This window comes from Apodemus sylvaticus, chromosome 1 (assembly GCF_947179515.1).
Source record: "Apodemus sylvaticus chromosome 1, mApoSyl1.1, whole genome shotgun sequence".
Taxonomy (NCBI): Eukaryota; Metazoa; Chordata; class Mammalia; order Rodentia; family Muridae; genus Apodemus; species Apodemus sylvaticus.
In genome coordinates this window covers 3,444,145-3,468,567 of record NC_067472.1, presented here as the reverse complement: position 1 = coordinate 3,468,567, position 24,423 = coordinate 3,444,145, and the positions used below count along the sequence as shown (strand labels likewise).

Here is a 24,423-nt window from a genome sequence, read left to right as displayed (position 1 = left end):
AGCTCTTGCTTCCAGGTTCCTGCCTTGCTGGAAGTCCTACCCTCATTGCCTTTGATGGTGGAGTATTATATTTAACTTTAAGCAAAATAAACCATTTCCTTTCCAAGATGCTTTAAATCATGGTATTTCATCATAGCAATAGTAACCCTAACTGAGGTATCTTATATACCCTGTATATACCTATGTAACCTATGGGTCATGGTTAATTTTAATTCTCAAATTGGCTCAGTATGGAGTGTCCTAGAAAAATTCTCAATCAAATATTGTTTAGATTAGGTTTGTCTCAAGTCATAACTGTGAGGGATTATCTCCATTAATGTTTTTGCTGTAGGAAGACTCATCCTGAATGTAGACATCACCATTGTGGGATGTAATCCCATGTTCTGGCTCTTACATCTGTTTGGCCACTAGTATCATGATAGTTTTACTTCCTTATTCTAGAGATCATTTGCCTTCTCTCTTTCCATGTCCCACTCAAGGCATCAGTACTATATAACTGTAACTACTTATTCCACTTTTTTGAAAGTATTTTTTCCCGCTTTTTAAAAAAGACACATAAACCACCAGAGCTCCAACAGGATTTCTTTCATCAAAACTCTTTTCAAGCTATTAGTAGTGAAATCATTAGCCATTTTAGCCTTCTGCTAGAAAACACTATGCTATACATGCTGATGTGGATGATGGTATCTTAACCGGCAATGGAGTGGGTCCATTCCAAGTCCATCGCTGTCCCTGCTGTCCCCCTCCCCCTGTCACCTCCCACTTTCTCAAACCACAGATCCTATGAGGAGGAGTTGCCAGTATACAATTTGCATAGCAAAATATTGTTAAGGGAAATTCTCGTAAAGGAAACGTGGTTGGGACCAGGGGAAAACTTTTGCACCACTACACTGATTGTCTCCATAGAGGAAGAAGGCTTCACTAGAGGCCTTTCTGCATCTTTTGAGATGTTCATGTGACTTATGTCCTTGGGAAGATGAATGTGATACATTGCATTTGCTGATACACAGTTGGTGACCTGTCCTTAAATGCCTAAAGTGATTTTCTGGATACTCCTTCCTGGGTAGCAGCAGAAGCCATTCACGCATCTGGGTGGTCCTTTTCAGGGAGAGGTGCGCAGCACAGTCTTGTACGCTTGGGGTTCACTCTTCTGATGGAGGCTCAGTCCAGACTTCCACCTCTCTAGACACAGTGCAGTTCTGACTCAAAGTTTATTTTTCCATCTGGAGGTGTGCTACAGGCCAGGCTTCTGACTTGCTCCACCAGGTTTCCTCTGGATTCTCAGAAGGGAGTGGCAAAGCAGGACCTTTTGTCGGGGGGTGGGGGGCTGGGGGGGCGGGTATGGAGATGCCAGCTCAGCAATATTTGATCTCATTGTGCTGTCTCTCCATTGATCACTGATAGGTATTTCAGTTTCCTCTTTATAACTACTTTGAATAGTGTCACTATAAACATTAGTTCATAACTTTACACACTCCAGTTTATAATCAGATCTGCTTATTACAGATCATTCCAAATGGTTTCCGGAGCCATCCTGTTTGCTGTCTTACCAGCAAGGATGAGAAATGTCTAAGACTTGTATTTAATCTGTGGCCTCACCACCATGAGTTGTATGGAGTGTCAAGAGATGTAGGTTAATATTTTAAGTATCTAATTTAAGTTGACTCTAAATGATTCAAAAGCAAAGTATAAAACCCTCAACATTAGAAAAACAAACGCAGCAAAGCTACCTGTGGGAGGGAGAACACAGATGTAATGTGGTTACCAGGATCTGAGGGAAAGAGGCACGTGATCTTGCTGTTTTTAAGGGTTTTTAAATAAACTCATACAGAAAAATCAGTAATGTGCATCCCCAGTGGGCAAGAAATAAGCAACCCTAAGTCTTTAGTAAACATAGTCCTTGGCATGACCCAGAAGTATTTATTTATATGATTTCAATTCACCCAACCAATCAAACTTTAAAACCAAACAGAGCAAGGACAAAGACCCTTGTGAAGGAGGGACGGTATGCAAGTGCCCCGTCTCAGCAGTGAGCGCAGATGATACATTTGTTAATGTAAACAAGGCCTGGGACTCTGTGGGTCCCTAGGTAAAATCCATAAGCAAGTGCTTATTGTATTGGAAATTGGTCTCAGAATTTTCTCCCTGGTTTCCTTGTGGAAGAAAATATATGTTTATTCCCTGTTGTCTCTTGTAAGTTATGTAATTAATATGACGGGCATAAACCTGTGACAGTGCAGTTTATGGTGAGTTAAACCAACATCTCACAGCTAATCTACAATGCTGAGGAGAGAGCACTGATGGTCAAAACAGACCTCAGAGAGTCCTGTCAGTAACTTCAGACTTACCCTTAAATGCCACAATGCCCACAAGCCAGCCTGCCCCGCAGGGAGCCTGCTGTCTGGCAGTCAGCCTCCCTTCCAGTATTCTCTGGGTTTCTCACCATCAGGAACTGCATCACTCCGTGTCTCACTGTGTGCCTCACTGCATGTCTCACTACATGCCTCACTGTGTGTCTCACTGCATGCCTCACTACATGTCTCACTGTGTGTCTCACTGCATGCATCACTCCGTGTCTCACTGTGTGTCTCACTGCATGCCTCACTGTATGTCTTACTGCTGCCTTGCTGCATGTCTCACTGCATGCCTCACTGCATGTCTCACTGCATGCCTCACTCCATGTCTCACTGTATGTCTCACTACATGCCTCATTGTGTGTCTCACTGCATGCCTCACTGTATGTCTTACTGCTGCCTTGCTGCATGTCTCACTGCATGCTCATTCTGTGTCTCACTGCATGTCTCTCTATGTGCCACAGTGTGTCTTACTGCATGCCTTGCTTCATGTCTCACTGCATGCTTCATTGTATATCTCACTGCATGCCTCACTGTATATGTCACTGCATGCCTCACTGCGTGCCTCACTCTGTGCCTCACTCTGTGTCTCACTGCATGTCTCTGCGTGTGCCACAGTGTGCGTCTCACTCCATGTCTCACTGCGTGTCTGACTGCATGCCTTGCTGCATGTCTCACCGCATGCCTCACTGTGTGTCTGACTGCATGCCTCACAGCATGCCTTACCATATGCCTCACTTCACTGCTTACAAAGCAGCTGAATGTCCTTTCCTACTAACCACCCCAAACCCGTCAACCCTCATTCTACCTGCCTTCATTGTATTGTATCCAAAAGGGCCCAAGTACTATTTTTAAGGCATGAATTAAGTCATATAACCTGATTATTTGAAACTTCCCTTCCCATTTATGATTCAGATGGGGGCTCAGGCTCCTCTGAGACCTGCTCCAATTGATGGTTTCACCTCGTGTTGTCTGCCCCAAATGCGGGTGGTTTTGTGTGTGTACTAGGTAGCATAGGGAGGGTGTTTGCTGTACATGTACTAGGTGGTGTGGGGAGGGTGTTTGTTGGGTGTGTACTAGGTGGTATGGGGGAGAGTGTTGGGTGTGCACTAGGTAGTGTGGGGAGGGTGTTTGTTGGGTGTGCACTAGGTGGTGTGGAGATGGTGTTTGTTGGGTGTGCACTAGGTGTGGGGAGGGTGTTGGGTGTGCACTAGGTGGTGTGGGGAGGGTGTTGGGTGTGCACTAGGTGGTGTGGGGAGGGTGTTTGTTGGGTGTGCACTAGGTGGTGTGGGGATGGTGTTTGTTGGGTGTGCACTAGGTGGTGTGGGAAGGGTGTTGTCTGTGTACTAGGTGGTGTGGGAAGGGTGTTGTCTGTGCACTAGGTGGGAGGGTGTTTGTCACCTGTGCTGTTTTCTCCCTCGTGCCTTTCTTTATTTGCTTTCATTTTAGGTTATGTGCAGTAAGATTCATTTTCTGGTGTAGTCGTAGGAACTCTTGTAATTTCCAACTTTGTTCTCAAACCCCAGAGGACTCATCACAGAACTGCTCTGTAGTCTTCTTTCTTCTTCCCAGAATGGCTGGTGCCTGTCCCTGCCCCTGCCCTGCCTCCACCCCAGCCCCCGCCCTACTCCCAGCCTGTCCCAGTCCCTGTCCCTGTCCTTGCCCCTGTCCCTGTCCCCTGCCCCTGTCCCTTGTCCCCTGTTGCTGTTTTCATGTATTCTTTCCGCGGCCTATTGTGTTTGAGATTTGATTTGTCCGTGTTGTTTGTGTTTGTGTCAGATATTTGCATTGTGAGGTTAGTATTTTGCTTTTGGGCATATCACAGTTTATTGTCCCACTGAGAGAGAGAAGTTATACTTCTTGGCAATTAAGAATAACGTGTCAGGGAATATCGTATTTTCTTTATGTTTTATATGGACTCCAGCTTTTATTTCCCTAGGATAAGTTCTTAGAAGTAGAATTAGAGGTGAGAGGTTACCTGGACATTCCTCTTTACAATACTCGCTGCCATTTGAGAGTGACAGTGTCTGTTCACACGGAACTGCAAAGCAGGAGCTCCTGGTATCTCACATTTTCACTAGGCTAGGGCTTGGCCCTGTAAGTTCTTTAATTTAGTTTTACACACACACACACACACACACACTAACACAGACACTCACACATACATACTAACACACACTCACACATACACATATTCATAGATATATGCACACATACACATGCACTCACACACATATACACACATAGACACACTCATACACATATACACATACACACACATATAAACATACTGTCACATACATATGCACACATATACATACACTTACACATACACACATAAACATATACACTCTCACACAGACATATACAAACATATACAATAATTCTCATACACACACATACACAGACATGTAATCACACACACTCAACACACATATATACACAAGCATGAACTCACACACACATATACATAGGCACTCCTCCTCCCCACTGACAGCAGTACATATGTGATGGTATGTTCTGATTTTCCTTTCCTTAAGAAATGATACTGTTATACCACTGATAATCTTTCATGTTCTTACTTGTTATACTTCGGTCTTCTTTAAGGAAATACTTTTCAGATCCATTACTCATCTTTTGTTCATTAACTTTCATTTCTGTATTGTTGAATTTTCAATGCATACTTTATGTATTTGAAGCATAACTCTTTGTTGGATATATTATCTGCAAAGACCTCAGTCTTTGGATTGTCTTTTTTTCTCTTAATAGTACCTTTCATAGATTTAAAACATTTTTATTTTTATAAACTTCAAAGTAAGTTTTTATTAATTTTGTTTTCAGTGTTAGAACAAAATACTTCCCAACGCAAGCTTTCTTAGGTTTTGCATTTTTATTTTGTATATTTCCTCATCAGTCATTATTGTTGTTGCTTTTCAATAGAAATTTTGCTAAAGTTCACTATTTCAAATGTAATTTTCAAATTATTATAGCATGACTTGTCAAAAATAACTGGCCTTTCAGCACATATAAAGTCCCAAGCTCGGGAAACCCCTCTGAGTATACCTACCCTACCCACCACCACTGAATGTCAGTGGAAAATCTGTTAGGATGCACAGAGGGCAGGAGAAGAGCAGAGAGGAAGAGTGATCTTCGAAATATGGCAGATTTGGCTGCAAGGTTACCAGTGTTCCCTGGAGTCTTCCCTGGATTCAACACAGTGCATTCTCAAACACTATGATTTTCACTCTGATTTCACTAGCGTGATCACCATAGCCTAGCACGTGGACGTGGTCACCATAGTCCAGCATGTGGACGTGGTTACCATAGCCCAGCACGTGGATGTGGTTACCACCACATAGAGTGGGCACATTCCCCATATCTCACTGAAGGTCAGAGTCAGTGGGGACATCCTTTCTCATTTTTTATTTTATTTAATTTTTTAAAGATTTGTTTTATGCCTTTTTTCACTTCTTTGAGATCATAATTTAACTATATAATTTCCCCTCCCATTTCTCCCTTCAAATTCTCTCATGTACACTTTCCATTTTCAAATCTATAGCCTCTTTTCCATTGTCTGTTGTTTCGTATGTAATTGTGTACGTACATACATGTGTATGTATACATACATATATTTAAATGTAACCTGCCCAGTTTATTCAATGTTACTCATATGGATGTTTTCAGGGCTGACCATTTGCTCTTGGATAACCAGTTGGCTATCCAATGCCTCTTTTCTGTGGTAAACTGTTTCTCCTGCTCTCAGTATCAGTTGCCTATAACTGGTGACTGCTGGGGGCAGCGAGGTGTCTCAGAAAGTAAAGGTGCCTGCCACCAGGACATCGGGCCTAAGTTCTGTTCCTAGGGTCCTCTTGAAAGAAGGAGAAATGCAGCTCCTTCCAATTCTCCTCTGACTGCCACATGTGACCTGGGCCATGTGGATGGGATCACAGACTCTGCTTCATTTCAGAGCCCGTCACAAACCCTTCAGGTGCAGTGCACACAGCCCATGGGAACCTGGAATGAAATGTAACAGACTGTTAGCATTATCTACAGGGCAGGGACAAGCCCTGTGAGGTGGATGTAGAAGCTGAGAGAGGCCTGAGAGGGAGCTGGGCGACTGACAGGGGGCTCTGACTGAGGTGACCCTTCTCAGCTTTCACTGTCATGTCCACAACTCTCAGCGCCAAATGCTGTATCAGGGGCCAGCTCTGTTTCTTCTGGACGAGAAAAGGGACACCTGATGGAGGTAACCTCAGCTGGAAACTATTCCCAGTTGATTTCGTTCTTAAGAGGTAAAAAATGCCTGAGTTGTTTTACAGCAACACATATATTCCAGACATTCTTATCGTCTACATGTCTGTCTGTCTGTCTGTCTGTCTGCCTGTCTGTCTGTCTGCCTGCCTGCCTGCCTGCCTGCTAGATCAGAACATTTGTGCTTATTCTACCATAATAAATCACAGTAGTCTGGGAGTCTCGAAGGGTAGAGATGTGCTAAGTCAAATCTGAAAGGCAAACGGACCAAGTGCTGCACTTTGGATTTTATGAAGACCTACCTCCAAGCACTAGACAAATGGTTTCTGGTTCTTCACTCCTCAGCTTTCTTCCATGCTATGTAAAGTAAGGGGGGCGTGTCTGATTTTTTTCTTTATGAGAACACTATGCTGATTAATTTCTGTCACCTTGATGCAGACCTAACCTTACCTGGGAAGAGGGAACCTCAGCTGAGGAATTGTATCCGTCACAGTGACGCGTGGCCTTCTCTTGTTTTCTTTCTTTTTTTCTTTTTTGTTGTTAATGTTTTAATTAAATTATTTTATCTATTTATATTCCATATGTTGCCTCTTCCCAGTCTCTCACCACACCCCCCCAAGTTCTTCACCCCTTCATGCTTCCTCCCACCTCAACCCCACCCCCAGCAGCCCCCTTCCCCTGGGGCATCGAGTCTCTCCAGGATTAGCTGTATCCTCTCCTATTCAGGCCAGACAAGGCAGTCCTCTGCCACACATGTGCCAGGTGCCTCAGTCCAGCCCATATATGCTCTTTGGTTGGTGGTTTCATCTCTGGGAGCTCCCTGGGGTCTAGGTTAGTTGATACTGTTGTTCTTCCTGTGGGGTTGTAATCCCCTTCAGCTCCTTCAGTCCTTCCACTAACTCTTCCCTAAGGATCCCTGACCTTCTTCCAATGGTTGCCTGTGAGTATCTGTACCTGTCTCAGTCAATTTCTGGTAGAGCCTCGCAGAGGACAGCCTTGCCAGGCTCCTGTCTGCAAGCACAACATGGTGTCAGTAATAGTTTCGGGGCTTGGTGCCTGTGCGTGGGATGGATGCCAAGGTGAGCCGGTCACTGGATGGCCTTTCCTTCAGTCTCTGCTCCATGTTTGTCCCTGCATTTGTTTTAGACAGAAACAATTCTGGTTAGAATTAAAGGTAGAATGGAAGCCCTATTCTTCTGCTGAGGGCCCTGTCTATCAGCTGGAGGTGGTCATTCTTGGGCATTTCAGCTAAGGTCATCCCCAGTGAGTCCTGGGAACCTCTCACATTTCAGGTCTCTGGGACTTTCTAGAGGTCCCGCTCCACCCCCTGCAGCTGCATATTTCTGTTAATTCTCCTGGCTCTCTGGCCTTCTCTCCCATCTGTCTTCCCTTATACTTGATCCTGTCCCCCCTTTCTCCTCCCCACCCCCTCCCACTCAGGTCCTTCCCTCCCTCTGCCTCCCATGATTATTTTCTTCCCCCTTCTAAGTGGGATTGAAGCATCCTCACTTGGGCCTTCCTTCTTGTTAAACTTCATATGATCTGTGAGTTATATCATGGCTAATCTGTACTTTTTGGCTAATATCCACTTACCAGTGAGTATATACCATGCCTTTTGGGTCTGTCTTACCTCACTCAGGATGATATCTTCTAGTTCCATCCATTTTATGGAATAATAGAGAAAGAAACTTCTAAGAAAGTAGCCAAAACTTCCTGTGGAAAAATAGTAGCGAAATCAAATCGCAGGGCACAGACTTTTGGCCTTACCCACTAAAGCCTTTGGTTTAATGATAAGGAAAAGCTAATTGAAATAAATAGACCAATATATTTCAGTGAATTATATAATCAAAATTTACTTCTCCTCATGCAAAATGGAACGAACAGAAAGCAGTACACAGAACACCGCCTCACATGTTTCCCAGGGAACTTAGGAACTGTAGATTCTGTCATTCTTTAAGGTTCCAGATGGAGTTACCTAAGGCCATCTGCAACTCCATGACTTGTAGGCACTGCTATCCTAACAGGAAACCGAGTTTGGCCCATTGGATCAGGTCTCTGATGTTGTATTCTTCCTCTGAAGAGAGAGGAGTTGCAAAGGCTTCGTACTCTGCTGTCCTTATTTACTGTCGAAGTGTTTCTCTGTACTTGAGTCAAGGAGTCTGAGTCAAAAGATCCAGTGTCTCTCCCATCTCCAGTAATTCTAATCGTGCACCTCTCGTGGCACAAATGAAATCTGTCACACAATCACTCTGGTGTTCAAATTATGTTTGATATGTGACTGTTTGTAGATAAGCTGTTACCTACTACTATAGTTGTCCTTAAGGAAACAAATGACAATATTAAGGTCGAATTAAGTATGAAGGATGAAAAGATGGCCTGTTTTTTGCATTTAGCTGGAACAGAAATGTCAGCGGAAGAAACCTTTCTTGTTAATACTTGTGAAGGATAAACTTAGTAACAGTCTCCATGCCTTGCTGCCTCATCAGGGTCCTGCACAGGGCACATAAGTGCAGGCAGGCATGCTGAGAGGAATAGAGAACAACTCACAGTACTTGTTTATAGATGGTAGTCATTTTATTTTGAATGTCATGAGTGAGTTCATTTCTGAATGGTAAGCTTTTATCTTTTGTGCTAAAAATTTTTAAGATTATAATGATGTCACTGAAGTTGAAATGGACCTTTAGACTCTGAAATGCTAGTTCTCACCCCTGTTGAAATACCGGTTCTCACCTGTTAAATTGCCAGTTCTCACCTCTGTTAGAGTGCTGGTTCTCACCTCTGTTAAAGTACCAGTTCCCACCACTATTAAAGTTCCAGTTCCCACCTTAGTTAAAGTGCCAATTCTTGCTTTTGTTAAAGTGCCAGTTCTCACCTCTGTTAAGGTACCAGTTCCCACCTCCTTTAAAGTGTCAGTTCTCACCTCTGTTAAAGTGCCAGTTCTCACCACTATTACAGTTACAGTTCTCACCACTGTCAAAGTGCAAATTCTCATCTCTGTTAAAGTGCCAGTTTCCACCACTGTTGTAACATTTACTCTAGTAACCTGAGGGCAGCATGAAAAATGCAGTTTCCATGGAAATAACTAAGATCTAGACAGAGCTCCTCAACCTAGACAACTTTGGCAGTCTGTGCATATAAATGTGTGTGTGTGTGTGTGTGTGTGTGTGTGAGTCTATCTGTCTGTCTGTCTTCTCTATTTTAAGTGTTATGCAACATTACACAATCAAATGCTGATGACCCAGATTCCCCATGACACTTGAACGGTCTTCTTGGACTCCTGGAGAGGAGCTGCTGAGCCTGAGAGCTCACACAGGCCTTCTCAGATGTAAGAAGTTTCAGACTGTAGCATACTGATCCAGTTTTGCTCAGAATATAGAATGGCTGTTTGGTGGTCACAGTGAGCATATTTTCATAGTTCGAGTTAACTAAAAGTGAAAACTGTTCACTTGTGAGTCAGCAGTTTCTCAGAAGACAGCTTAATTAGGTAAATTACATACTTTGTCATTGTCTGAGTTTACCAAGGATTTCTTTTCTTCTGAACTAAATAATCTCTTAAATCCTTAGAATGATAAGATGCTGTGATTTTGGAAGTACAAAAGAAAGATGCAGATTTGCAAAATTAATCTCCCCAATGTGTGTCCCCCACAACCCCACCCCACACCACCTTTGCCTCTGTCTCTGTGGTTAAAGACCAGGTCTTTAATTATTTCGGAAAATGTTTTCCCACCCACCTATGTGCTCAGACCCAGAATCTGTTTTTGTAAAAAAAAAAAAAGAGAACTGCCTTCTTAAAATTGATACTTTTAGTTTTTAAAAATATTCACTTGCTCATGTTTGTTTAGTGGAAAGGGGTGCTTGCACGCCCCAGGCACATGTGAACTCTTAAGGACAGCTCTGAAGGGTTGATTCTCCTCTCTGCTCATGAGGCTTCCGGGGACCAGATTCTGGTCCTCAGGGCTGGCAGCACATGCCTTCACCAAGAGAGCCACCCGAAAGCCCTTTAAACGGAATGCTAAGGGGAGTCTGTAGTTTAAAGAAGGAATTCTGGATGTAATGTGCATTTGTTGATCTTATAATGAGGCAAAATGATGGAAGAAAAGAGAATTACCCAGGAGACTTCAAAGAATGAATGATTTCCATACTTAACAGAGAAATCTTCAACTGAGAAGCGAGTCTGTTGATAGACGTAAGGACATTTAGTTAGCTCAGTTCACAAGTTTGTAGACAATGCCCTCTAAAATGTTGTGTATACATAAATATTAGTATTAATAATAATAATATTAATCTTTATTATCCTGGACAACCCTATTGTTAGACAAGCCAGAAAAAGAAAAGACAAAGAAAAAAAAAACAGTTCACAAAGAAATAAGTAAGTCAATTATGAAGAAATTCTTTTAAAATACTTATCCTGACAAGTTTTTACTTCTCTGTATTTCAGTTTACTTCGCATTATTTTGCTTTACTGCATATTTCAGGTGTATCATGAATAAAACTATTTGTGCTTTATTTTCCAGTTGCTTTTTGTCTTTACTGCTGGTGGCTGCAGTGGTCTGGAAGATCAAACAAACTTGCTGGGCTTCTCGTCGGAGAGAGGTAGGCAGGGATATTACCTGATCTCTCTAAGAGGGTTCCAGCAGACATGGACCTCTGTTAACTCAGGAATCTGCTCCTTTCCAGTTATGATCTGCCAAATCAAATCTACACATTTGTATTGAACAATTTTTCAGTTTTTAAAATTTTAGAGTTGACCACCACAATCATTTAAAGACACTGTGCATGTTATGTCAGTTACAGGTTTTGTTGATAGTACTAGAATTCATCATGAATACAGATATCAATTCTGTTAACTAATAAGTAACATCGTTCATGTAAAATTTAGTTATGGTGTGAGACTACTGTTGTATGACAATATCTCTGTTGAGGTTAAGGCAGTTCTGAGTATCCTCATCTGTTTGCTTTAGGGAAGCTATCTGTTATTATAGAATAGTGTCTATGGGGGAAGGTGATCCGAATCTTTGACATTCCTTAGCTGTCTGATTACTAAGCTATGTCTAAAGGAACAGGCCACCATGATGCACTTGCGTGTCAGAATTAGTCACAATATTCCTTACAGCAGTTAAAGAGAGGTTGTACTCTCATAAATATCATCTGACCATGTAAGCACATAGACACTTTCTTGTCTTTTGACATATTGGTTAGTGGAAAGAAACAAGAAACAACTTATGAACCAATAGCCTGGTTCTGTAGCTTGTACTGTAGAAACTCTTCATTTCTACTTACTGATCTGCTGTGTTGTATCAATGTTATTATTCTAACGTTAGCTTTACCAGTAACTTTCTTGCTGGGTGTTTTTTGGCATTTTTATGTGCCTGTTTAACTGGGCCTATAAGAAAATATTTAAAGCTAATGGAAACAATCTATAGTACTTGAGGCTAGAAAATTAGTGAACAGGACATGAATTTATAAGTTTCCTGTATTTCAAAACCTACTGCCTGCTTTAATGTTGTCCTCCTTTTCGGTTTCCCCTCTGCAAGTCCCCCATCCCATTCCCCCTTCTTTTTCCTCTATGAGGGTTCCCCCCACCCCCTCCTGTTTCACCAACTTAGCATTCCTTTACCCTGGGGTATCGAGCCTCCCCAGGACAATGAAAGACATTAGGTGTTGTGAGAACAGTCTGTATGTTAACATCCACAGTAAACATGATGCTGTTTGTTCTTGGTTGATGGTCAGAGCCCAGTGTAGATGATTCTCATTTCATTGAAGAATTATTTCCAGGTTTGTTTTCCTAAGGCCCAGAGAGTCAAAGGGCCCATGCTGGCCAGGGATGTTTTTACATAATACTGGGAAGGCAATTCCCCAGTTTTGTTTTCTGATCTCCAAATGCCTTTAATGCCATTACATGTCCTTATGATGATAATTGCATTCTCAGATGATATGTGAGCAGAGGCAAATGCTGTGTTACTTACCTCTCCTGACTCAGCTTGATTAAGACTGTCTACTCCCAGGTTGTGTGTCCCTCATCCATACTTGTCCACACTGAGAGCTGAGCTCCCTCTTCCCTCCCCCCCAGAAATACTGCACTACTAACTATTGTTATAATTCGGGCTCATGTAGTGCCAGGGAAGTGTTAGTGATCCCCCCCACCATAGGGTCTTTATTCTATTTGTGCTAGCTCAGGCCCCTCTGAGTGCACTGCTGTCACTCAGGATGGTTTTGGAGGTGGGGGAGCCCTGAATATCTATAGGGGCAAGGCTTTATAGTAAGCAGCAAGTAGGGGGGAGGTAAGTGTGCAAGCATCTAATTGGAATGCTATAGTGGCCTTTAACATAATCTACTGGTGCTGGGAGTCATTTCATAACCTTAATCCCTCTTCCCCTCTGCATCAGTGGTCCTCAGGCAGGGGGTGGGCTTGTAACCTGGGGTGCAGGTTTGTTGGGGGAATAACCTGGAGATGCTGGTCTTGTTGAGGTTGTAGTCTAGAGACACTGGTCTTGTTGGGGATTAGCCTAGAGACTGGAGCTAGGCTCAGGATTTGTTAGGGGGGCTGCTTGGAAACTAATGCTAGGTACCAGCCTGTTAGTTTACCTGACTTAGGTCAGGTTCTCTAAAATGGAGTCTGAACTTAAAAGATTTGGCCTCTCAGTAATTGTTTTTATAAAAGTTATATTTTTCCAATTATAAGGGCTGTTTAAGATGAAAGTAACTTAAATTGTATATTGTGTTTAACCATACAGCATATTGCTTCTTATTCTTTGACACCTTAGTTTCTCTTAAACTTGAGTACACTTTTTGTAATATAATTTTAATATCAGTCACCTATGATTATTATTCCCTTTGACTAAGACATCTAAGAATTCAAGGGCTCTTAAGAGTGTATAAAGACTTCAATTTGGATATTACCTCTTCAAATTGGTTCCTATGGTAACTTATCCTTGGCATAATATGAAAACTTTCTTTGGGCCCACGTGAAGGAATGAAAACATAATGGATATCGGCTCATTGGAAGGCTGAGTGCTTTATCAGTCCATGCTCATTTTTACACAGGTAAATGAGAACATGCAGCTTCAAGAGTATATTCCAGTGTTTCTAGACATTGCATTAAAATATTTGTTTATAACAGATGTGTGCTAAAAAATACTTGACAAGTTGCTGATTTTAATGTCTTCATATTAATGTTGCAATTTGAGTTTGTTTTTAAAATGTATATGTGTTAGCCCTTCATGTATTTGAATGCCTGTTGTTTGAGGTCCACACCTCAAGAGGGTGTCTGACACTCTGGAACTGGAGTTACAGATGATTTGAAACTTATAGAGTAGGAAGTGGGGAAGAGCCTCGAACACATGGGCACAGTAGAAAATTTCCTGAACAGAACACCAATGGCCTATGCTCTAAGATTAAAAATCAACAAATGGATCCCTCAGAGAGATGGTTCAGTGGTTAAGAGCAACGACTGCTCTTCCGAAGGTCCCAGGTTCAAATCCTAGTCACATGGTGGCTCACAGCCATCCATAATGAGATCTGATGCCCTCTTCTGCGGTGTCTAAAGAGTGTACTTACATATAACAATAAATAAATCTTTGGGCCAGAGTGAGCAGAGGTCCTGAGTTCAATTCCCAGCAACCACATGAAGGCTCACAACCATCTGTACAGTTACAGTGTACTCATATACATAAAATAAATAAATTAATTTAAAAAAATCAACAAATGGGACCTCATAAAATTGCAAGCTTCTGTAAGGCAAAGGACAATCCTTCATTGGATAGAGGGCTAATATCCAATATATACAAAGAACTCAAGTTAGACTTGAGAACCAAATAACCCTATTAAAAATGGGGCACAATACTAACAACGAATTTTCAACTGAGGAATATCGAATGGCCGAGAAGCACCTAAAGAAATGTTCAACATCCTTAGTCATCAGGGAAATGCAAATCAAAATGAAAAGCAACCTTTCTTAATGGCTGAGCTATGCAGCCCCAAGTTTGAAATTTTCATAGTGATCATAATAGGTAGACATATCAAATTTTTTAATTCTTTTATTATAATCATATACTTAACTATCAAAAGAAACTATTAATAAATGAATTGTTAATAGTTAAAAGAACTGATTTGGATTCATTGTCAATTGCCTGAAGTTTCAATTGAAAATGATCAACTAAAGTTTGTATGCAGATCCTGGGAGTTTGCAGTTTGTTTTTCTTGCTGTATTACAGACTGATTGATAAATATAGATAACAAAGAAGGACAAGGGCAATATATTTTGAACAAGCTCCATCTTTAAAACACATTCAGCATATTACATATGCACACACAGTATGTAGGGAGCCCCTGGGTTATTCTGTTAACCATGGGTGCAAGGCATGACCTATGAAATTTTTGTTTTGAGGAATGAGATTTTTTAATTGAAATCAATGTGAAGTGTTGGATAATTGTATGTAGAATTAATATGGAAAGATTTGTGATGGTTTCTAATAAAATATAAAATACAGAAAACATTTCCTGAAATTATAGTTTTTAAAAAAATGTTGGGCATTGTCATCATATTTAGGCCCAATTATTTAGGTAGATTAGGAACTGGCCAAGAATAGTGACTTTCTCTGAGTAAATATTATGGGATTAATCATAATACCTTGCATTTTACATATTCAGAAAACTATGTGCACTCAATATATTGGCTATGCATGCTTAAGTCCTTATCCCAACCCAATTTTTATGCTTTATCTAAAATATAAAAATCTTAATTGTAATTATAAGTTTCATACATGAGTACATTGTATATGTGTCCTTTTCACCCTTCCCTGTCCTCTGCAGCTCCTCCTGTGTTACATGCATGCACATACACATGCATGCTCACACACAACCCACAGAATCCTGTTTGTGTTCCTGTCTGTAGATGTGCTTAGGACTGGGAAATCTATCAGGGGCTTTTCCTATAGAAAGCTTCCTCCTTCGGCAGCCATTGACTGCCCTGAGCCCTTCTTTGAGGAGCGTGGCCTTGAAGAATTTCACCCACCTATTTTGTCATGTTTCCTGGAGTGTTCTTATGCATGCGGCCATATTGTTGGGAGTTCACAGGCTCAGCATACTGTTGTGTCTGGAGAAACTACCTTGCAGCAGTCCTCCCTGTCCTCTAGTACTTAAAAGCCTGAGCTGTAGGTGTAGAGCTGCATTTGGGCAACACCCCATGGTTCCTTCTTTGAATTGTGACTATTGTGGATTTCTGGGTGCTCTGCAGAAAGAGTTTCATTGATGGCGACTTAGTATTACACTTTTCTGTGGATATGAGGATAGAATTTAGAATACAGTTACAGGCTGTGTTAATTTAGGAACATGGTTGCATAGATTCTCTTCTAGACTCTGTGACCTCACCTGCCACTAGCTCTTGGCTAGCTGACAGAATCTGATATGAATTTCCTCCTGGTGAAAGGACTCCATGCCCAACTTTATTGGGGATATCTTGGCAAGTTAGTCACTGTAACTGCCCACAGTTGCATCGAAGGGAAGCTGGGGGTGTATGCAAAGGCAGCAAAAAAAAGATGGAGACCAAGGCAACACCAGCTGCTCAAAGTCTCCAGGTTTAATGGAGGACTCAGAAATGTAAGGTTTCAGGCAAGACCCTTCCCCTTCCCCACCCCCTCCGAATTCCAGGGTGTGTTGGGCGGGGAGCTAGTCTGACAGTTTACTGGGTGTTGGCTCCACTGCTCAGGCAGCTGGGCAGGTCACCTGCTTAATTCAGGAATTTGTAGACAGAGGGGCAAAGAACTTGACCTTCTTCTGAACACTCCACCCTAGGTGGAAGGGATTATGGCTAGCATAGGAATTCCTGCTCAAAAGCTAGGAGAGGAACTTCACCTTGGTCAATGTCAAGTTCCTGCCAGGTGGCATGGCACCCCAATAAGGCTCTCTACAGGTCACCATTGCAGTTTCCTGGGCTTTGTCTCTCAGTGTGTCAGACTCCCCCCCCCCCCCTTCTTGATTCAGACAAAGTCTGTCACACACTCTCCCTCTGACATCTGGGCTTTGAGTGTGATGCAACCACGCTAGTGCGAGGACTTGATTTGCTTTTACAGCGAGGGGCAAACAGCACATGTGCACTGTGCATATTACCCTTCCAGTTTACAGACAAATTTTACATTTTACATAATATACTCTTCAGATATATAACTGCCTAGTACTCCAAAGTATACTCATTCAAAGATATTTATAGAGGACCTTTTTATATGAAAAAGATTTATATTATTTATAAAGATTCTTGAAGTAAATTCAACCTTCTTACTATAAGATGTGTGGCTGACAACAGAATGAAGTACAGATGTGTTAATCATACTGCTCTTTCTTCCCATAACTTCCTGAAGTATTGTTCTAGGTCTGTTGTTCAGGAAACGCAGAAGCAGATCAATCAGACCGAATCTTAGCCTGCCAGGTGTGCATCTTAAAACGTCCATTGTCTGGGACATACACAGCATGTTCTTTCTCATAACTTGTGCTTATGTGGATGACTGTGTGCATCGAAACGGGTGCCACTAAAATCATGAGTACATGGGTGTTGAAGATGGGTGACAGTGATTTTCTAATCATATCATAGACACATACTTATATTAGAGCCAAGAAAGAAGAGCCTAAAATTTAAGACTCAGGTGTTCAGACCAAATTAGTATTTATCTTGCCCAAAGAGAAACATAGTTTCCCTCTTCCTACTTGTGGATTCTAGTCGGGATTCCTGGTACATAGTAAGTAGAGAAGCTATAACTCAAAATTGAGTCTGTCAGATTCCAGAATCTGAGCTCAATTAAGTATATACAGAATTCCAAAGATAACCTAAATGAAAGCAGGTTTGATTCTGTAATTGACCATTTATTATGTACCCTGAACATCTGTTTGTCATTGTGGGAATACTCTGTGGGTTATGGAAAATGAAGACACCATCAATCCTTATTTGATCACGCTCTTAGGAAGAAAGGGCTTGCTCGGTTCCAGCACAGTGCTCCCTTATCACTGAGAACCACAGTGCTCCCTTACCACTGAGAACCACAGTACTCCCTTACCACTGAGAACCACAGTACTCCCTTACCACTGAGAATCACAGTGTTCCCTTACCACTGAGAACCACAGTGCTCCCTTACCACTGAGAACCACAGTGCTCCCTTTCCACTGAGAATCACAGTGCTCCCTTACCACTGAGAACCATAGTGCTCCCTTACCACTGAGTACCATAGTGCTCCCTTACCACTGAGAACCACAGTGCTCCCTTTCCACTGAGAATCACAGTGCTCCCTTACCACTGAGAACCACAGTGCTCCCTTACCACTGAGAACCACAGTACTCCCTTATCAGTGAGAACATTTATTCTATATTTATTGAAAGGCCTTTCATAGGATTAGGTAGAGATTGACTTACTCATATAAATTTCATGTTTACACAAAGAAAAGAAAGTATCATCAAATTAAACTACTTAATGTGCTTCCAGAAAGTTTTCAACTTCATAATCTAGGTTTTCACAAATGAGTTAAAAGGATTTTATTACACGTATGTCATTGACCAGGACAATATTATTTACATTCATGGGATCAGTGACACCTACATCAGAACTAGCATCTTACCAGCAGTGGGCTATATGACATCATCAATTGTAGAACGCCTGACTTGAGAGATATTAAAATGAGTTTTAAAATGTCAATTATGGGTAGAGCCAACTTTTAAAAGATTACACTGTGGAGTTAAGCAATGCCAAGTATTTATCTGGTGCACCCAAGTATTTATCTGGTGCCTTTATTGTTGTCTATGTGTACTATAAAGAATAACAGGCATTGTATTACATGTTAGTATCATGAATAGAAACTCTTGCATGTGTTGGACTGGTTTCTTTCTCTGCATCTCTTCCCAACAATGGTTTCCTTTAAAGATTTTAAACTATCTCTTGTTATTCTGTGTGTGTACCCACCCGTGTGCATGTGTATTTTGACATGCTTGTGTGGCATGACCCATGTGTAGGAGTCAGATCAACTTTGCGTATTTTTTTCCTTTTTTTCCACTGTTGCCTGGATTCTAGGAGCTAAAACTGAGGACATCAGGATTTAGGAGAAATACCCTGTGCTGCTTGTTTTCTGTAAACTTGATGCAGGCAGTCATTTTGGAAGAGGGAACCTCAGTTGAAAAAAAAAACCCACCAGATTGTTCAGTGGGCATGTCTGTGGTGACGTTTTATAATTAATGCTTATGTGAAGACCCCCAGCTCACTGCTGGTGGTGCCATCCCTAGGTGGTTGTTCTGGGCTCTCAAGCAGGCTGAGCAAGCCTGAGGAGCAAGCCAGTCAGCACCACAGTTAGCCTCCAGGTTTCTATACTGACTTCCTCTGGATGATGTACTACAAACTGTATTATGAAATAAACCCTTATTCCCCAAGTGGCCTCTGGTCTTGGTGGTTTTGCACACCAACAGAAACCCCAAAACACTATTACACACTTGAGGACCCATTGCTGATGGTTTCCAGAGCAGGACTTTTAATATCATCAACAAATCTTTAGACAACATAGTGTCTGTGTACGAGAACACATTAATTGTATAATTGTGTATGGTGTTTGTTGTTTTATATGATAATGCAAACATGTACATGTGCATATATGTTTATGTTTGTATTGAAAGAATAGAAAATACAGCCTAACTCCAGCCTTTTAAGGAGCCTCAAACACTTCATATTCCAGAGCCCACTCTTTGTACTCTTTGTTAGAAACTAGGTAAACAGACACATTCCAGAGCGGCCCTTTGTTTAGAGCTAGCAAAAAGGCCTTGAATAGGTGATCCTGGCCCCATAAGGTAACTGGAAATGAGCTAAGCTTATCTTGCTTCTGTAAACTGCTTATGCCATTACCCCTATCCAGGAGTTCACACAACTATAGACATTCAAGAAAATAGGAAACTAATCGGTTCACTGAGCAGGGGCTCAGATAATTTAAACTGATTGGCCTAAAAACTATGGAGTGGTATAAATCAATTGGCTTGCATTTCGCGGGCTCTAGATGCTAAGGAATGATTGGTTGGTGATTCGCGGGCTTCGTTGTGAACTTATAAAAGCTGTCCCAGTTCTGCACTCGGGGTCCACAGTCCTCTAGCCCTGCACAGTATATGGCTGTGGAACCCAGAATTCTGGAATAAAGAAATCCTCATGCTATTACACTGAGACCGTTTCTCGTGAGTGATTTGGGTGTCGCCTTCCGGGGCATGGGGTGGTGGGGCACCCTCAGTTTTGGGGGTCTTACAGTTGCAATTCTAGTATAATTCCACTCCTTCCTCTCCTCTTCTTCCTCCATACCATCCTATACACTTCTCCTTGTTCTCTTTTGAAGTCATGCTATCTTTATTCATTAATTGTTATTGAATACATATATGTATATGTGTATATGTTCCTAGACTATATTCATTTTAAGTCTATATAGTATTCCTATAATATATTCCATGAATTATTATAGAATATATGAAAGAAGTTTGAGTTTTGACATTGGAGTTGACACAATGGAAGTTGACTATAATGTTGATATTCCTCCACCATTTTGTACATGTGCTGCCGAAGCTAGCACCCTCCACCATTTTGTATTAACTTCATTTCATGTCAGTTGTTGCTCAAACAAAAATTTTGACTGCATTCTTAACGTTAGAATTAAGACAAATATTAACAGATGTGATGAGTGTCCTCCTGCCTGCTACCATTACACTTGTAGAATTTCTTTGTCGTCTGTATAATATTTGGGCATTAATGTGCTCCTTTAACCCAGGGCTGAGTAAGCAGATACTTTCCAGTGCAGCATTTGTGGATACTTTGTTTCATGAGCTAAGTGATTCTACTTGTGAATATTTAGAGTCTGTCCATCTGGTTCTGACTTAAGGGGAAATGCTTGTAGTATGCTGTAGGGATAATGTCTTGTGCACCGTATAAAAGCATCATCTGTTAACCAGAAGCTGATAGACAATAAGCTGAGGCAGGATTAGAAGGTGAAACACCTGGCAGAGAGGAACTTTAGGAGATAGTCAGGCATGGGAGGTTTGCCACCTGGACCTGGAGGAAGTCAGGCTTAGGATACTAAGAAGAGGTAACCAGCCATGCGGCAGATATAGAATAGTATAGATGGGTTAAATGGGTTATGAGATAATTGGGAAACAATACTATCTTAAGGCTTAGGCACTTATTCATAAATAAATAAACTTCCATGTAGTTATTCAGGAACTAGAGAGGACAAAAACGTCTGAACAGTTACAGTATGATAATTTTATCTGGACTGATTTTGAATTTTACAGGTGTAAATTAATGGTGCGGCAGAAGAAAGTTATCTTAATATCCAATCTTATATTCAATTATGTAATTATAACTTGATTTAACTTCTTGTCACTTAATGCCGTGAATTGTCCTTTAACTATACTTATGCAACACATTCTTTAGAGTGTATTGAATGAACACGATATTAGCTTCACTTATGATTTGAGTTTTGAAAATGAAACTATTACATATTAATTTTTCTAAGTCTGAAACCCATTGTCATATTTTGACTCCACCTTTGCCCGAGTGCAGCAACCCTAGCTTGAGTCTACTGGACAGCCAGGTCAGGGTGATTTTGATGAACACTTTCTTCTTAGTTTAAGTAGCTAAGGATGACAGTTATCTTACTCGCTAGAGCTAGCTCCTTTTGCAGACATAGTTTCCCATTCTTTGGCAAATTGGTATCATGAAACTGTATTCCAGTAATGGGAGAAAATGTTTAGAAGTAATTTTTCTTTTTATCAGAAGCAAACACAGGCAGTTTGCCTTCAGAATGGACCATCGTTCCAATGATGGACCGTTTGTTATTACTTTGAGAGTCATTATTTGGCTAGCAGATGAGCTAACATAAATTTTGCATTTTGTACCTCTTTCTTGTTTTTCTATAAATTTTAACAGGTAATATATCTTTTAGCCTCAGAATTCAAAATTACGTCCTTGTCCAGCCCCTTCATCTTCTCTATGCAGCCAACACTGGCTTTGTTTCTAGGTCTCTTCGTCTACCTTGTTATGTGCACTCAGGTCAGCACACATCCTTCTCTGCATCTTCTACCCTTATGTGCATCACAGGCCATGGCGGCACACATTTGCACGACACCGTGAGTGGCATTACAATCTGCTTAACAGATTTTATCTCTTAATCTTTAAAAATCTAATGAATTGCTGTAGTTTAAAATTACTTACCATCTTAAAATAACATTTATATGAGCTGATGAGATTAAACATTTGTCCTTTTATTAACATTATTTCTGTTATTTATTGCTGTAGTAAAGGGTAGTGTGTATGTGTGTGTTAGTTAATTTATTTTTTGAGATTATAATATAATTACCTCATTCCCCCATTCCCTTTCTTCCCTCAAACCTTTCCAAACGCCCCTCCTTGATCTTTCACATTCAGATTTTTCATGGTTACATCCATATGTAGTCCCGAAGACCTAAAAGCACTCTGCTCAGTCTGTATAATGATGTTCCTGTGTGTGCTTCCAGCTCACAGTTGCTATGGTTACCCGGTTGCTCTTCCCTGGGGGAGGCTATCCTCTGCTCTCTGCTGTCCTTCCATTTCTGTGGTTCTTGCTGTAGGTTTCCCTCCCTGCTGGCCCTTCCCTGTCCTCTTCAGTGTGTTCATATTGCCCTTGTTCAGCTGATGTGTAGGGTGAGAGTCTACAGGCGCCCACTCTTAAGAATTCCCAAGACTCTAAGAAGTAGTTGCGAACTCAAACTTATTTTGGGAGTAGCTCTTCAAAACTTTATGACCCTTCCTAAAGTTTATAACAGTAATACAGAAAAATCAACACTTCAGTAAGACATTCGGGATACAAGAGCCAAGCTAAAGTTAGAGCATTAAGTGAACATATTGTTAAACTGTTTCTTGCAATCATTGTGTATTTGCACACTTCATATGTTGGCATAGAACAGTTATACAGCAGGATGGGGGATGGTCGTTACTTATTTATAAATTTTTGTCTTTTTGTTGTTGAAGAATGGTGCTTATGTCTTTCTCCCAGGCAATGGTGTCCACTGTGTCTGTCTCTCAGGCGGTGGCATTCCACTGTAGGTCTTTAGAATTTACTATGTTGCCCTAACTGGTTTTAATGACTTTGTAGCACTGAGTCTTCATTAATAGCTCAAATGACCAGAATATAAAACTTAAGTTTACAGTGGTCAAGATTTGCAAATTATGTGCACCTGAAATCCTGAAAGCTTCTTCGACTCTCTTCATGACTAATTACTATTCTCTATCAACATTTTCTATTCGTTGCTTTTCACTCAGAAATGCCCGTTCTTCTTTTTAAGTAGCATTAGTGTCCACAAACATGCAAGTCTTTTTTTTTTAAGTTTCCTTAGTTAAAATTATAGCATCTTGTCTTTAATTTCTCCTTTAAGTGGAGTGTAGTCCACAGTTGAAACTCTCTGACCTTTAGAACTCTATAAGGCCCGATTTTAATCACAGCCTGGAATATCTGCCATTTCCCAAAGGCGGGCGCCTGTCCCATCATCTGTGTGACACACTGCCTCAGCAATGTGGACTATACAGTTTTGTTTTGTTTTTTTAACTTTCAGAATCCTGTTTGGTTGGCTGAGGCACTAATACAAAGCAAGCTACAAATCAGTTTTGCTCCCCTTAGATAATTAGTAATTTACAAATCACCCTTGGCTATTCCTTTCTTTTAAAATACTCATATAAGTTGAATAAAATTGTTTTGCATGTAGAAAGTGCTTTGAAATGCAAAATGTAATTAAATTCTCTATTATTTTAGGACAGTAGCATTGCTTAGTGATGCTGTTTCCAGTGTTGAGAATATTCACGGATTCTGAACCGAGTGCAGAGGAGGCTAAATTGTAATCTCCGTGGATTACTTTAAGTTACTTTCCAATCAGCTGAGACAAATGGAGGTGCCTAAGTACTTAGAACACTCCAGTTCTTACATAAACATACTTATAAATGACTACTGTTTGGGTAGTACACCACTCTGCCTAGTATTTAGAGTTGTTTGGCTGCAGTGTCTGTCTTAGGGCACTGGCACAAAAACAGGGACCTGCCCCAAAGTTCTGGACACTAGCACATTAGTAACTTTGTGATATCACAGTTAATCATGGTTTATATTCCATTTCCTGGGGACTCAAAACCTGTTCTGCAGGGCAGGGTGTATTTATCTGTCCCATTGGTCACACTAAAATTATTACAATCTCTGAATCCCCTAAGACCCAGAGCAGTGCTGTTGTATTGTAAAGCTGGGGACTTCACAGTGTTAGTGATGAGTGAGCTTGGGATCTGCGTTAATGTAAGGATGTGCAGCACTTATTATCTAGTGTGAGCATTCTGTGTTACTACATAGTAGCATCCGAGTACTCTTCAGCCCACATTGTGCTTTTTTCTTTAGAAGTGTTGTGTATCAATTAATCTTTAAGGTATGCAGGAGTAACTTTTCCCAGATGAAAACTTATAATTTTTTTCTGTAGATTAGTTAAAAATTAAAGCTTGCCTAGCAAGATTTACCTTCTATTCCACATTGTGGAAACTATTCTGTCAAGAGTGTTTTATATTAATTAAATGTATTTGTCTGATAAAGTCATTAGTGATACCGCACATTGTTGCAACCTACTCAAACACTGACAATTATTAGGATTAATTTCACTTTCAACGTTTCTGTTGATATTTTCTATTTTTAATCCAAAACTTTAATCATATCCTGATTGAAGTTGTATATTAGTGTGATCTCTTAATTGAATGCAGAAGCATATTTTACTTGTTTTAATAAAACAGATTTAATTTTTAGGTCTCACCATTAGA

The 24,423-nt window shown here is 40.9% G+C and overlaps 1 protein-coding gene across 2 annotated transcripts in view; it reads left to right on the top strand.

The window, feature by feature from the left end:
- The window catches only part of Atrnl1 (attractin like 1), a 531,270-nt gene that overhangs the window by 172,823 nt on the left and 334,024 nt on the right, over positions 1-24,423 (top strand). For both annotated transcript variants that reach the window (XM_052182687.1, XM_052182678.1), the window contains exon 26: positions 11,120-11,198. In XM_052182687.1, coding sequence (XP_052038647.1) covers positions 11,120-11,198 — 79 coding nt within the window. The remainder of the gene's footprint in view (positions 1-11,119; positions 11,199-24,423) is intronic.